Genomic DNA, 13,368 nt, shown 5'->3' on the forward strand with positions numbered 1-13,368 from the left:
TGTTATACACACACACACAAAAGACAAGTGTATATGTTATGTGGGGTACTCACTGTAGGAGCATCCATAGACCTCGACCCTCATGCCAATCTTCCCACTTGGGTTCCACTGCAAGGGCACAAAGCGAACGAAGCGGGCTTTCACAGAGTGTTGGAGCTTGTGGTGCACCACGCTGTCAGCATTCACGTTCCCCGAGAAGGTCTGCAGAAAAAGGGTATTGAGCTCTGTGACACCAACGCACATCAATGGAAATCCAAAAATCACTGCTCTGCCAAGTTTTTCAGAGAATCAGTGTTCTAATGGATTCCAAATAGGAATGTCTTAGGTGAATATTTTTATTATTTTATCAGAGTTACTACGCAGTTTCCTTAAAAACATTCCTCACCTCACTTCCCAATGTTATGCAGAAGGCAATCCTAAGAAGCCAAAAGACAAGGCACCCCAAAGTTTGCAAAAGCTTACACCAGAATGGAGCTCCGACACGCCTAACATGACAAATCCCCATTGAAAGGAGATAGCTGATAGTCTCGTTTTACTGGGATGGTCATTAACTGAAACCATTGTAATCAGTAATTGAGGACAGAAACCGTGCTAAACACTTTCCTCTATCATTACCACCATTTAATAAATTACAACACTAACACTGAGTTACAGGCAAAGAAATGAAGGAAGCAACAAATCTTCAAATAACTCCATTGGTTACTAATCAGATGAGGTTCAATTTCAAGATTGTCATATTCCAAAGCCCACGCTTTTCTATTGCCCTGCACTCATCCATTCCTCCATGTTTAATTGTTGCAAGAGGCATATAACCCAACGCAAACATGATAGTTTACTGGCTAAATCCTCACCTTGCATCTGCCTAGGATCCCATATGGGTGCCAGTTCATATGCCAGATGCTCCGCTTCCCTTCCAGCTCCCTGCTTGTGGCCTGGGAGAATGATAGAAGAGGACCGAAAGCCTTGGGACCCTGAACATTGGAGGGACACCCCAACGTAGCTCCTGGCTCCTATCTTCGAATCTGCTCAGCTCCAGTTGTTCTGGCCACTTTGGGAGTGAACCTAGGGATAGAAGATCTTTCCCTATCTCCTTCTCTCTGTATCGTTACATTTCTATTTTAAATAAAATAAAAATAAGAATTTTAAAATAAATCTGCAGGTACATAATTTTGCCTTCCCTTGTGAGGTTAAAGCAAAGAAACACAAACATGGAACAATTTGCTCCAAACACGTGATACCTGACAGCTTTCATTTTGATGAATGAATGTTGGGGAGACATTTTTCTTGCAGCTGGACTCTGAAAAGTCAGACTCTCACTCATCCCTTTTGATTACATTGCAGTAACATATGCAAACTTGAAGATTTATCATTTGAATTTTTGATATTCTGACTCTGTAGTGTTAACCACATCCTCAGTGCTGTGTGCCTGTTACCACTCTCCATATTCAGAACATTTTAATTTATTAAGTTAAAGATCTTTAACATGGAATGCCAGCTAATAACAATTTTCTTGTTTCCTTAGAATCACCATCTGTATTTCTTTCAGCTTAGAGAAAAAAGTTGCTTGCTGATGTGCAGCCAACACCAACCAGTAAAATATCATACTAGCTTCTCAAATGCCCAAAGAGCACAGGCAGTTAAAGACAAAATAAACAAATAGGACTACATCACACTAAAAAGGTTCTGTACAGCAAAGAAAACAACTAAAGTGAAGAAGCAATCAACAGAATGGGAGAAAAATCTTTGCATGCTACACAACTGATAGGGGACCAATATCCATCATTTACAAAGAGCTTCAGAAATCCAGAGACAGTTTAAAAAAAAAAAAACTAACAACAACAACAACAAAAAAAAAACCTTGTGAAGAAATGAGCAAAGGAAATGACCAAAAAATTTTCAAAATAACCAATTCAAATGGCAAATACACATATGAAAAAATGCACTGGCTCCCTTGCTATCAGGGAAATGCAAATGAAAACCACACTGAATTTCCACCTAACCCCAGTGAGGTTGGCCTACTAAGGACACCTGCTGGCATGGATATGGGGAGAAAGATAACCTCCTTCACTGCTGGTGGGAGTGCAGGCTAGTGCAACCACTATGGAAATGAGTATGGAGAATGCTTGGAGAACTACAAATATGCCAGCCATATGACCCAGCTATCCCGCTCATGGGTATATACCCAAAGGAAATGAAAACTGCATATGAGAAGGGGTCCTATATTTATAGCAGCACATGAAAACAACCCAGATGCCCATCTGAACAGGAGTGTTTAAAGAAACTGCGGTACCTGTACTCCACGGCATAATACTCAGTAACTAAAAAGAATGAAATTATACCATTTGATATAGGATGATCCCAACCTGACCACCATGTTCAGTGAAATAGGTCGATCCCAAAAGGACAAATATCATATGTTCTCTCTGATATAAGGCAACCTTCATGCAAATTATAAGATCAATATCCCTTTCCATACTGTTTTTGCTGCATACCATGTGTTTTGGTGTTTTTTGTTTTTATTTTCATTTCTTCCAAATGATTTCCTTTTCTCTTGTCAAATTAATCGCTGGCTCATGGATCACACACTGGTGTCATTTTACCCAATATGCCTTTATGTTTTCTTTTTTATTTCTTCACCCATGTGTTGGTTATCCAGGGGTATGTTTTTTTACTCCATGGTACTGTAGATTGTTTTATCTTTATACTTGTTGTTGATTTTTTTTTCATGGCGTCTTATTTAAGGGACTATATCATGACAGCATAATAGAGACTGTCATATCCAGATGTGAAGATGAAATGCATTATGCATCTCTACTTTCAAATCAAAGATGGGCTCCCAGTGAAACAGTTGGACATATCTAAATAATGGGATGCTGGTCTGTCTGACATTTTCTGCAGTAGCAATGTCAAGGCACACTTAAGTAACAGAATGACAGCCTTATGCCTGGTTATAAAGGACTATACTATTGTAATAATATGGATAAAATTAGTCAGGGATTGGGAATTTGAGGAGGGGGCAGGGAAATACCAGACTGTATGCAATTGTACCATAAAATTCAAACTTAAAATAAAAATGAAGTAAAAAGATAGTGCCCTTTAAAAAGTAGCTTAAAAACATATTTACTGTTAAGAAAAATATGTGTTTCAGGGGAAAAATTACCCCAGATGGATTAGTTCATCCGAGAAGCTTGCCACAGGTGGTAGAGTCTGGATCTTGCTGTCCTTTAGAATTAATTGGTCAGAGAACAGGCAGAGCCTTCTCCTAATTTTCTGAGCATCAAATGATGACTTCAGGGTTCTTAGGGCACTCTAACAGTTACTTCCTTCCCAGTGCCCCAATGCTTCCACCATTATTTTCCAATGGTAGTTGAACTTGCCTGAAACAGGATCTTAAAGGAGATAGCTGATTTTAATCAGAGTGAATCATTGAAGAAGATGCATCATGTGTCTCCTTCATTTATGTTTGTTTTGATTTGTTTTCATTCATTTTGCTGAGCTTCTGGATGTCACAACGAGCTTTGCAGAGGTGAGGTAACCTCAGTGCCAGCCTTTGTCAGAACCACACAATTGACCATGTTCGTCATGATGCCCTCTTCTCCACTGATCTTTTGCTCCATTTCTACTCTTAACTATTTTCTAGTAAAGTGTAAGTATCTTCATTAACTCCATATTCTTGAGAAACTTGGCATTTTATTGTTGTTGTTGTTAGAAGGACATGTAAAGAACCACATGATGGAGGAAAAGCAAAAGAAAATTTCAACACCAAAGGAATTCAAGTTCTGAGTCCAGTGAGGCTATGAATTGAGGATGCATCTGTGCATATGTGCTGTAAGCCCCATGGTCTATCTTTGGGAACATGAACACTTGAGCAAATGTCTTGGCCCATGGTTCATTCTCTGTATCTCTATCATCAACATCATCTGCACATCAAGCAGCACCTCATCATCTTGCTCACCATGCATGCTTAGCATCCAACAGCTCTTTTCAACTCTCCTGTCAACAGAAATGCCACCCTGATTCCCTTTGGTAGAAAGTCCCTGGATGTCTCCATCCTTCCAACAGAGAGATCTCAACAGCTGGAGGCTGAGACTCAGATAGTGAGGTCCAGTGATGACTCTGGCTCTGTGGCCCAGGCTGCCACATGAGTCTGGAATGCTTCTCCTGGGCAGATGCACAGAGCTCGGGATGGAAACACCTGGAGCAAATCGCTGAGGATCTGGGTTCTAACAGTGAATATGCACTCTGCACCTGTTATCTCTAATGCAGATTAACACAGATACTGAATCCATAAATTCAAACATCTGTCAACAGCCTCAGCTGACATTCCTAGTGGAATGACTCAGCTCAGACACACGCAGATTGAATTCATTGTCTGAGTTTCATGATACCGTTTTGAGAGTAGCAAGCTATTTTTGAATTGACAAATTTTAGAAAACTAAATATAAAGGAAATACTCCTGGCTATGGCCTATGGGTCATTACACTTCTTGAAAGCATATTCATTAAAACATTTCTTAGCCAGAAATGGTTCCTTAGGATTATGAATTGATTGGCCTTTTCCAATAATGTGTAACAGCACTTCTCTGGCTGACTTCAATCCTACTCACAACTGTTTCCCTACAGGTTCTATGTTGAACACAGGGAATTAGCACTGTATAAATACATTTGCTCCTCACTGTGCTTAGCAGAAAAATTCAGGCTCTGCACATACTTCACATGATTACCGAATTTAAACAGTGTTTTTCTCTCTCTTCAGCTAATAGGTCTACACTCCGTCTGTGGTTGGCAATGCCTGAATCAAGTTAAACAGGCATTCTGGGCCCTCTACTTGATGTACTAGGTCCCTTAACCTGGGCCTGCTCTGTTTGAAAAGTCTTAATTTTCAAGTTTCTTGCATGCACTATAAACTCCAAAAAAATATAATACTCATGGTCAAATATATTGCCCCAGTATGGCTTCAGCACCTTTGTGTAATGCTTTGCTGCATGTTTAGGAGATGCTAAGGGTGGGAACTGTGCCATGTGGGCTCAGTTCAGACCCTTTCCCCACTTCTTGGTTACCTCTGTGGACCTTGGCAAACACTTAGCTTTTCCGTCCTGACACCTGCCCAAGATTACAATGGTGAGAAAAATGTATTTCTCAAGGTATTTTCCAGAAGAATGTGTGTATTTGTGATTTTTTTAAAAAAAATGTTTATTTATCTTTTGTTTGAAAGGCAGATACACAGATAGAAGGAGAGACTGAGAGGTAGATCTTCCCATCCGATTATTCACTACCCAAGTGGCCTCAATGACCGGAGCTGAGCCAGTCACAAGCCAGGTGCCTCTTCCTAGTCTCCATCCTTCCAACAGAGAGACCTCAACAGCTGGTGGCTCAGACTCAGATAGTAAGGTCCAGTGATGACTCTGGCTCTGTGGCCCAAGCTGCCACATGACTCTGGAATGCTTCTCCAGTCCAGTGCCTCTTCCTAGTCTCCCATGTGAGTGCAGGGTCCCAAGGCCTCGAGCCATCCTTGATTGCTTTCCCAGGCCACAAGCAGGGATCTGGATTGGAAGCAGGGCCACTTGCATTAATACTGGTGCCCATATGTGATGTCGACATAGACATGGTGAAGACTTTCGAAGGTATGCTACTGCACAGGGCCCAGCATGTGTAATTATTAATGTATATACTAATAAATTATGCCAGAATTATACAAATCTGTGCACACTGATATAAAATGCCTATATAATGCACAGAATGGCTCTAGCCTGCGTTACAGTTTTGATGTGGCGTATAATCTTCATAAGTGTTGACTACCATTATTATTAGTTCCTTCTACATGTTTAATTAAAAATGTAATTACTGGGCCTAGCGCGATGGCACAGTGGTCAAGGTCCTCACCTTGAATGCGCCAAGATTCCATATGGATGCCGGTTCTAATCCCAGCAGTCCCGCTTCCCATAGAGCTCCCTGTCTGTGGCCAGGGAATGGAGTCCAGGATGGCCCAAAGCTTTGGGACCCTGCACCCATTTGGGAGACCCAGAAGAAGCCCCTGGCTCCGGGCTTTGGATTGGCTCAGCTCCAGCCATTGTGGCCGCTTGGGGAGTAAATCATCAGACGGAAGATCTTCCTCTCTGTCTCTCCTCCTCGCTATATATCTTACTACCCAATACAAAAAAAAAAGAAAGAAACCTTTATAAAATGAAAGAAATAATTGTTTGTTTTGCTTTCACTGAGATATATATTTTTAATTTTTAAAACTACAAACATAGATATTAAGCCAGAAGGAATCCTAAAAATGAATTACGCATTTAATAGTTGCTGACAGGGTGGGTGAAAAAAAAAATGGCAGAGAAATATTATAATGGCCTGGTGTTTTGAAATGTACGAATAAACACATTACCCCCAGTAGCCTTTCTTTCAGATTTCATTTTATCTATGAAAGAGGGGGTGAGTGGGTGAAGCAAACCGATTATTTTGCAAAGGTCTCCAATGCTTGGGTCTTTGATGGTATCGATGGGGAAACCAGACTTAAAGAGCTAAACAATATAGCGTACAAGATTCAAAAGTGGGAGGAAGAATGCACTGAAGTTCAAACTCATTTAAGTTTCATTACAGCATCCAGTGATTCTTCTGCAATGAAACTCACTGTGCCACTCTCCACGTGGGTGGTTTCATGAAATCTTGTTTCTCTTTTCTGGCACCGCTGTATGAAGATCCTCCTTCCGTATCCCTAGAGGTCACTCAGTCAACGGTTTCCCTCCAAATCCAGAGACAACCCATCAGTCTTTCCCATTGGCTCTAGGCCACTATTGCTGATTTCCAGCATCTTAACAGTTACAGTCCTGTCCACACCATAGTATCTGTAAGAAGCAACTTGAACAGCGATCCCAGTGACTAACCCCAGCAACCTGAACCCAGTGGCCACGATGAATACCTGCTTACCCAGCACTACCTTAAATCCCCTGGGTATGTCTCCTAAAACCCACTTGACTAAGTGAGCCTCAGGTCATTTAGGTTTAAACCCTGCTCTCCGCCAGTCCCAGTATTTTATGACCCCTATACCTGAGGGTCTTGCTCTACCAATCCCCTGAGGCATATATCTCTGGTGTCCACTCGCAGCCCCATCTGCCAATCCCTGACCCGCACCCCGCACACCCCACCTTGAGGCTATAGAGTTGATTCTGCCCTTTGCTCTCTACTCTGGTCTTCTCTCCATCTCCCTCTGTTCCTGTAACTTTTCTACCTCATGGCTGCCTCACCTGCTGGAACAAAAGACATGTGTGGTTCGCTTGCTGTGTCTGGCACCTTGGCTTTGAGGAGAAATTCAGTAACAGTATCTCTTTTTTGAGCCAAACCAATGACCTCCCAAATATTGGAACTTCTTCCACTTGTATTCTGTATCTATTAGGTTTTTTTTTTCCCCTCCCAAGACTGGCATATTTGTTCTAACAAGTAAAACAGATCACAACTCCTCTAGAGTTTCTCCATAGCCATCTAAATGAAGTTCAAGCTCTGAATGCCAGGCAGGTGTTGTGCCCTAGTGACTTAAGCTGCTGCCTGCAGACATCCATACCTTATTGTAGCACTTGTTCAAAGTCTCCCTACCCCACCCCTGCTTCAGCTTCCTGAGGGGCACCACATTATGGCCTTGGTAGTGATGGAAGAGACCCCTTGGTGTTCCTGTGTCAATGTAAGTATCAACAGTTTTAGTGTGGGTATTTGGGATAAGCAGGAGGAGGAACAGGAGGAGGAGGAGGACTGGGTCTGGAGCAGTGGGAGAAGGAGAAGGAGTTCTTGCATCTTTATACTTTCTGGTTCACAGCCAGGTGACCTCAAAGATTGCAGCTGAGACAAACCAATAGCTGATAAAACCAATAGTTTCTTTCTGGTCTCCCGTGTTTGTGACGGTGGGAGAGGGGCAAGCACTTGGGTCATCTTCTGCTAGCTTGTTTAGGCTATTAGCAGCGAGCTGGATTAGAAAAGCAGCAGTCTGTGCTCAAACTAGATCCCATACAGTATGTTAGTGTTGCCATTGATGGCTTTAGCCACCATAGCACAGTACTGTCCCCTGGGTATTGACTTTAAAAATGTTTTTAATCTCTCTCCTCTCTCTCTTCCTCTCTTGCTCTCTCTGTTTGTAGCTTTGCTTTTCCAATAAATAAATTCTCTTAAAAAGTAAAGCTCATCACCCCCCAAAGAGAAAAGCTAAAAGAAAAGCAAATAACAAACAAAAAGTTCCAGATGGCCCTCTGGGTCACTCAGGCTCTCCATGCGACTGAGTGTCTATCACTCTTTCTGCTAAGTGCACTTAAACTCTACCCACAGGGCAACATCAGGTGCACATCTGCCTCTCTGCACAACCAGCGAGTCTCTGTAAGAAGCTTCTCATTCTCTGCCGGAGTCCAGCTCCAGCTGAGTTCGGAGCTCGAGAAGGGTGCGTGGAGTCGGCGATAAAGAAAGACACAGACACTTGTTGAGTTTTTTCTGCCTGCTTGCTTCTTGCTTGCTTGCTTTCAGCTTTCAGCATAGCATCCAGCATTCAGCATAGCATGCTCAAGAAGAAGCTGTTCTTTTTATTTTCTTAGACACATCACACACTTCTGCACAAGCGTTTGATTTTTTATCTTTTACTTTAGAACTAAGACAGCATGCACAGATGTTCAATTAATTTTTACTTCATGGTCAACCAGGTGCTCTTAAAGATAATTCTGTAAGTTACTATAATCAGTTTCTTTAAAGCAAGCCGTTATTCATTCTTCAGAAGTGGCCACTAGGTGACAGCCAGAACTCCAAGGCCAAGGCACAGATGGTTACCTACTAATTAGTAAAACATTCTTACTACATTTTATTTTCACAACTTTATCTATCACATAATGGGAGAAATACATCAAAAGAGAAAAAATATAAGGATCTAAGACAAAAAGTTTCAAACATTAAATCCCCCTACGACTGCAGGCTCTACCGCCTCATAAGCAATCAAACAATAATCAAAAGTATATCTCTGTGATTTAATAGAATCATCCTATATTTCCTCTAGTTAAAAGATTATGAAAGCAGCTAAAGCAGCTACATTTTCTATGCTCTAAAGAGTTGCAAGGACAGGTTAACCTTTAAGGTCACAGCAACTATATTTTTGCCATAGCAGTTTCAGCTCTTACTCCCATCACTTCCATCAGTTTGTAAAATTCTTGTTAAGCCATTTCCCAGAAGGCATGCTATATGTCTGGGCCCGATTTCAGGGCAATGGGTAGGCACACAATAAGGTGTCCAGAAATGGCATGGGTTTAATTGTACTCCTGTGCGCAGTTAAAGGCCCACTCACCAAGACATCAATAACATTAACTCTTGAGCTCACAGTAGTTGCCAAAGCCATCTCACAGGGGCAAACAATGCCTCAATAGATTACAGAATTCTTAGTGGGATACTTGAGTGTCCATGCAAATAGGGGGTGAGACTGCGTCAAGGTGGTCAGAGAGAAATCGCCGGGCCCTGCCAAACAGCTGGAAGCTCCCCAGGCCCTGCCAAGCAGGGAGCTGTTCTCTTCACACCTTTGTGTCATCCATACCTACTGCATGGACCCCAGCAATTCTCCATGTGGATTCTGCCTTTCTCAAGAGTCAGGCCCCCTCTCCAATGTCACCTTCACAGATTCCAGCTCTTGCTTCCCCAGAGGAATGTCACTTCCTTCATACCCTATTCTTTCCCATTGTTTTGACCGTAGTTCGGGTTTGCAGATGGCACCTGTTGTTATCTAGAACCATTGCCTTGCTTTGAGCCTTTGAGCTCCTTCTCTTTCCTTCTAGCAGAACACGCACATCTGAGGGCACTGGCTCTCTTCTGATGGCTGCTGCACCGGGACAAATTTATTTGATATAGGCTTAGTAACAAACCTGGACAGAGATGCCATAATCCTGTAGAAAGTAAAACAGTGGGAATTTCATGAGTATGGAATTGAGTGCTTAAGTACATGATAAATATGGCAAGTGCGGTAGTAAATGTGTGTATTCGCTTGTGATAGAAATGAACCAAGTTTCAGCTACTGTGATTTCAAAGAATTCAAAAAATTCAAAAAATTTCAAAAAATCAGGAATGATGTGTATAAACTGCAGTTTCCTTAAACATCTCTCGCTCCTGAAAGGTGTTATTCTGTTCCATGAGACACATTTCCATTCTAACCTGAAATCTCCTGTACGTAGAAAGTTACGCTTACCCCAACACGAGCAGCATCTTGAGATTGTATGCAGGACCCAAGTAGGAATGCTGAGTACTCAGAAAAGTCAGCACCAACACACTGCTGGAATTCATGTCAGAAGACACATCCACACCAATGCAAATTCATCAAGCCAAAGAAGCTGAAAATTTACACCAAATACTGGGTTGAATTGATGCCACTAATGCCTGCATCCCAAATAGCAAAAGAGGTTCAAGTCCTGGCCGTTTGCTTTAAACCACCTCCCTGTTAATGTGCCAGAAACAGTAATGGAGGATGTCACATGTTTGTGTTCATGTCACCCATATGAGAGACGAGGTGGAGCTCCTAGATCCTGGTTTCAGCCTTGCTCAACTTCAGCCATTGTTGCCAATTGGAAAATAAATCCACAGATGAAAGACTGGGGAGTGAATCTCTCTCCATTTAACATGAAAGTTTAGCAAAAGAAGAAGAAGAAGATAAAGAAGAAGAAGCCTGCATACAGAAAGTTTATAGCAGCTTTGTTCATAACAGAGAAGACTTGTAAATAAACAGAATGTCTCCATCAGTAAATAGGATATTGGGTCCGGCGGCGTGACCTAGCAGCTAAAGTCCTTGCCTTAAACGCCCAGGACCCTATATGGGCGCCGGTTCTAATCCCGGCAGCTCCACTTCCCATCCAGCTCCCTGCTTGTAGCCTGGGAAAACAGTCGAAGACAGCCCAAAAGCTTTGGGACCCTGCACCCATGTGGGATACCCGGAAGAAGTTCCTGGCTCCTGGCTCCAGATTGGCACTTGGGGAGCGAATCATCGGATGGAAGATCTTCCTCTCTGTATATCTGACTTTCCAATAAATAAATAAATAAACAGGATATGGAATATCATTCAGCACCAAAAGAAATGGGTTCAAAAATCATGAAAAGACGCGGGGGGGGCGGGGTGGGATGTAAATACATGCTAATAAGTAAGGCAGACTTGTTTGAAAAGCATTTGCATATTGAAAAACATCAACTGTATGACCTTCTGGGGCAAAAAAAAAAAAAAAAAAAAAAAAACCAGGACAGAGATTAATGGTATACAGGAGCTGGGAAATGGGGAGAGGCATAGGTGAACCACAGGGGATCATTGAGTCAGTAATACCACTCTGTATAATTCTATAGAAGTACATGCATGTCAGTATTCAACAGGATTTCTATAGTTAATGGAACAACAAATAGGCAACACTAAATTTCCAAGAGGATACAGTTCCTGCTGTTTTTGTATTCCACACATATTTCAGGTTCCACAGTGTGCTGATGATACAACATGCCTGGCAGAAGTAGCCCCCTTGCTCACGGATCTGATTCTCTCTGCTCCCTCATCTCTCACTCTTTTTCTAAGATTTTAACTCCTTTGGACAATGTCATATGAGTTAAGTCCTAGTGTATTTGTCAGCCACCCCAGTTTAATCTGCAGGAGCAGAAACTCTGAGGCAAATAGGTTAAGATGAAAATACATTTAATAGTTTACTCAATAAAAAAATATAGATGTAGAGATAACTTAAAGGTAGACTGAGTTATTCTCTGTTGAGCTCCATGACTCAACAGGCGATTTCTCCACTTTCAAGCATTAGTAGCCCAAATGTACACTGGTTCGTACTCTGCCTCCTCCATTTCCAATACACCTCAATACTTATGGCCTAAAAAAGCATTGGAGGTTGTTCCAAATCCTTAGGACCTGGTATCCATGGGGGTGACTTGGAAGAAGTTAATGGCCCCTAGCTTGGGATCAGCTCAGTTCTAACCATTGCAGCCATTTGGAGAGTGAAGCAGCAAATGGAAGATCTCTGTGTCTCTTCTCTGTAAATCTGTCTTTCAAATAAAAATTAAAATATTTTTTTAAAAATAGAGTCAGCATGAATCATTATTGGCACGTGTGTGAGAATATCTCTTTGTGGTTCAGGGTTATGGGAACCTGTGAGTTCTAGGGCTTTCTGATTAAGCACAGTTTGGCAAGAGGTTTAAAATTTGGTGGAATTCCTTCATGTCCAGTGGGTTCGAAATTTACCTTACCATGTTGTGATGTAACTAGATAGAATTGAATAGAAACACCGGCAATACACTCAGCAAGACAGTTGTCTCTCACCCCATCCAGTTTTACCCCACATCACAGACATACCGGATTATGGTTTTTCTGTGACTAGAACACCTGTGACCATCTACTCTTCAGCTAATCCTGGCTCAGTATAACTCAATCACCAGAAATTGCTGTCAACCAGATGACCAACACATGCCCAGCGTTGAAACAGCAACAACTAACTTTGCTTATTTTAATTTCAGCTGATCCAGAAGAAAATTTTATTTTTAGATATGTTAGTATTTCTCTTGTACCTCTATTATTGAAACACTTGCCTTAACCATCCTGTTACTGCCTGTCAGCAAAACTCAGATTCTGCAAAAATTCTTACATGGCACTCTACATTTTTCCTTCATCCTAAGCAAAGAATGAACAGGTAGCTTGCCATTTGTATTTCTTTAGGAGCAACCTAGCAAGCCTAGACTGTTTGTAAGTATTAAAAAGGGGGCATTAATCACCCTCAAGCCATAAGGAGGGAGAAGGAACTACTTTGGAAAATCAAAAAGGAAATTTTAGATGAAACTCAGAAATAAGAACAAAAGGAATGAGCTCCAGCAAGACCCTGATAAGAAGCCACACAGTCTCGATCTCACCTAGCAGATGAGCAGGTAAGCAGGTGAGCCATGACTTCACAGCCTCATCTGAATGGTAACTATGAGAACAAGATTTTTATTTTGGAGAGCAGAGAGAAACCAACTGCTCCCACGTGGAGTTTCAGTTGTAAAGCAGAACTTTCTAGAACTCATTCTTTTACAATGGGCATCTCAAAATGTTTCTGGAATGTCATATTCAAAAATGAACACATTTTAATGCCTGTCCTCAGATTTGAAATACGTATATTTTTTTTCTTTCACTCTATACATTTTCAGCAAACTTGCTGAAGACACTGAAGACATAAACAATGATTTGTTCTTTAAAGACTCTATGTTGCTGGAGCAAAATTAAGCATTGCTTTAACAAGCATGACTTTCTGAGTAATGGCATGGGGTCCCAAGGTTTTGGACCATCTTCCATTCCTTTCCTAGGCCACAAGCAGGAAGCTGGAAGCAGGGCAGCCAAGACAGTTGCAAGAATTTAGCC

General features: G+C 41.7%; 1 protein-coding gene across 1 annotated transcript in view; it reads right to left on the reverse strand.

The window, feature by feature from the left end:
* The window catches only part of LOC121150356 (contactin-associated protein-like 5), a 298,680-nt gene that overhangs the window by 229,279 nt on the left and 56,033 nt on the right, over positions 1 to 13,368 (reverse strand). The window contains exon 4 of the mRNA XM_040971200.1: positions 54 to 201. Coding sequence (XP_040827134.1) covers positions 54 to 201 — 148 coding nt within the window. The remainder of the gene's footprint in view (positions 1 to 53; positions 202 to 13,368) is intronic.

The sequence above is a fragment of the Ochotona curzoniae genome, unplaced genomic scaffold (genome assembly GCF_017591425.1).
Source record: "Ochotona curzoniae isolate NIBS_2020 unplaced genomic scaffold, NIBS_Ocur_1.0 scaffold_4953, whole genome shotgun sequence".
Lineage (NCBI taxonomy): Eukaryota > Metazoa > Chordata > Mammalia > Lagomorpha > Ochotonidae > Ochotona > Ochotona curzoniae.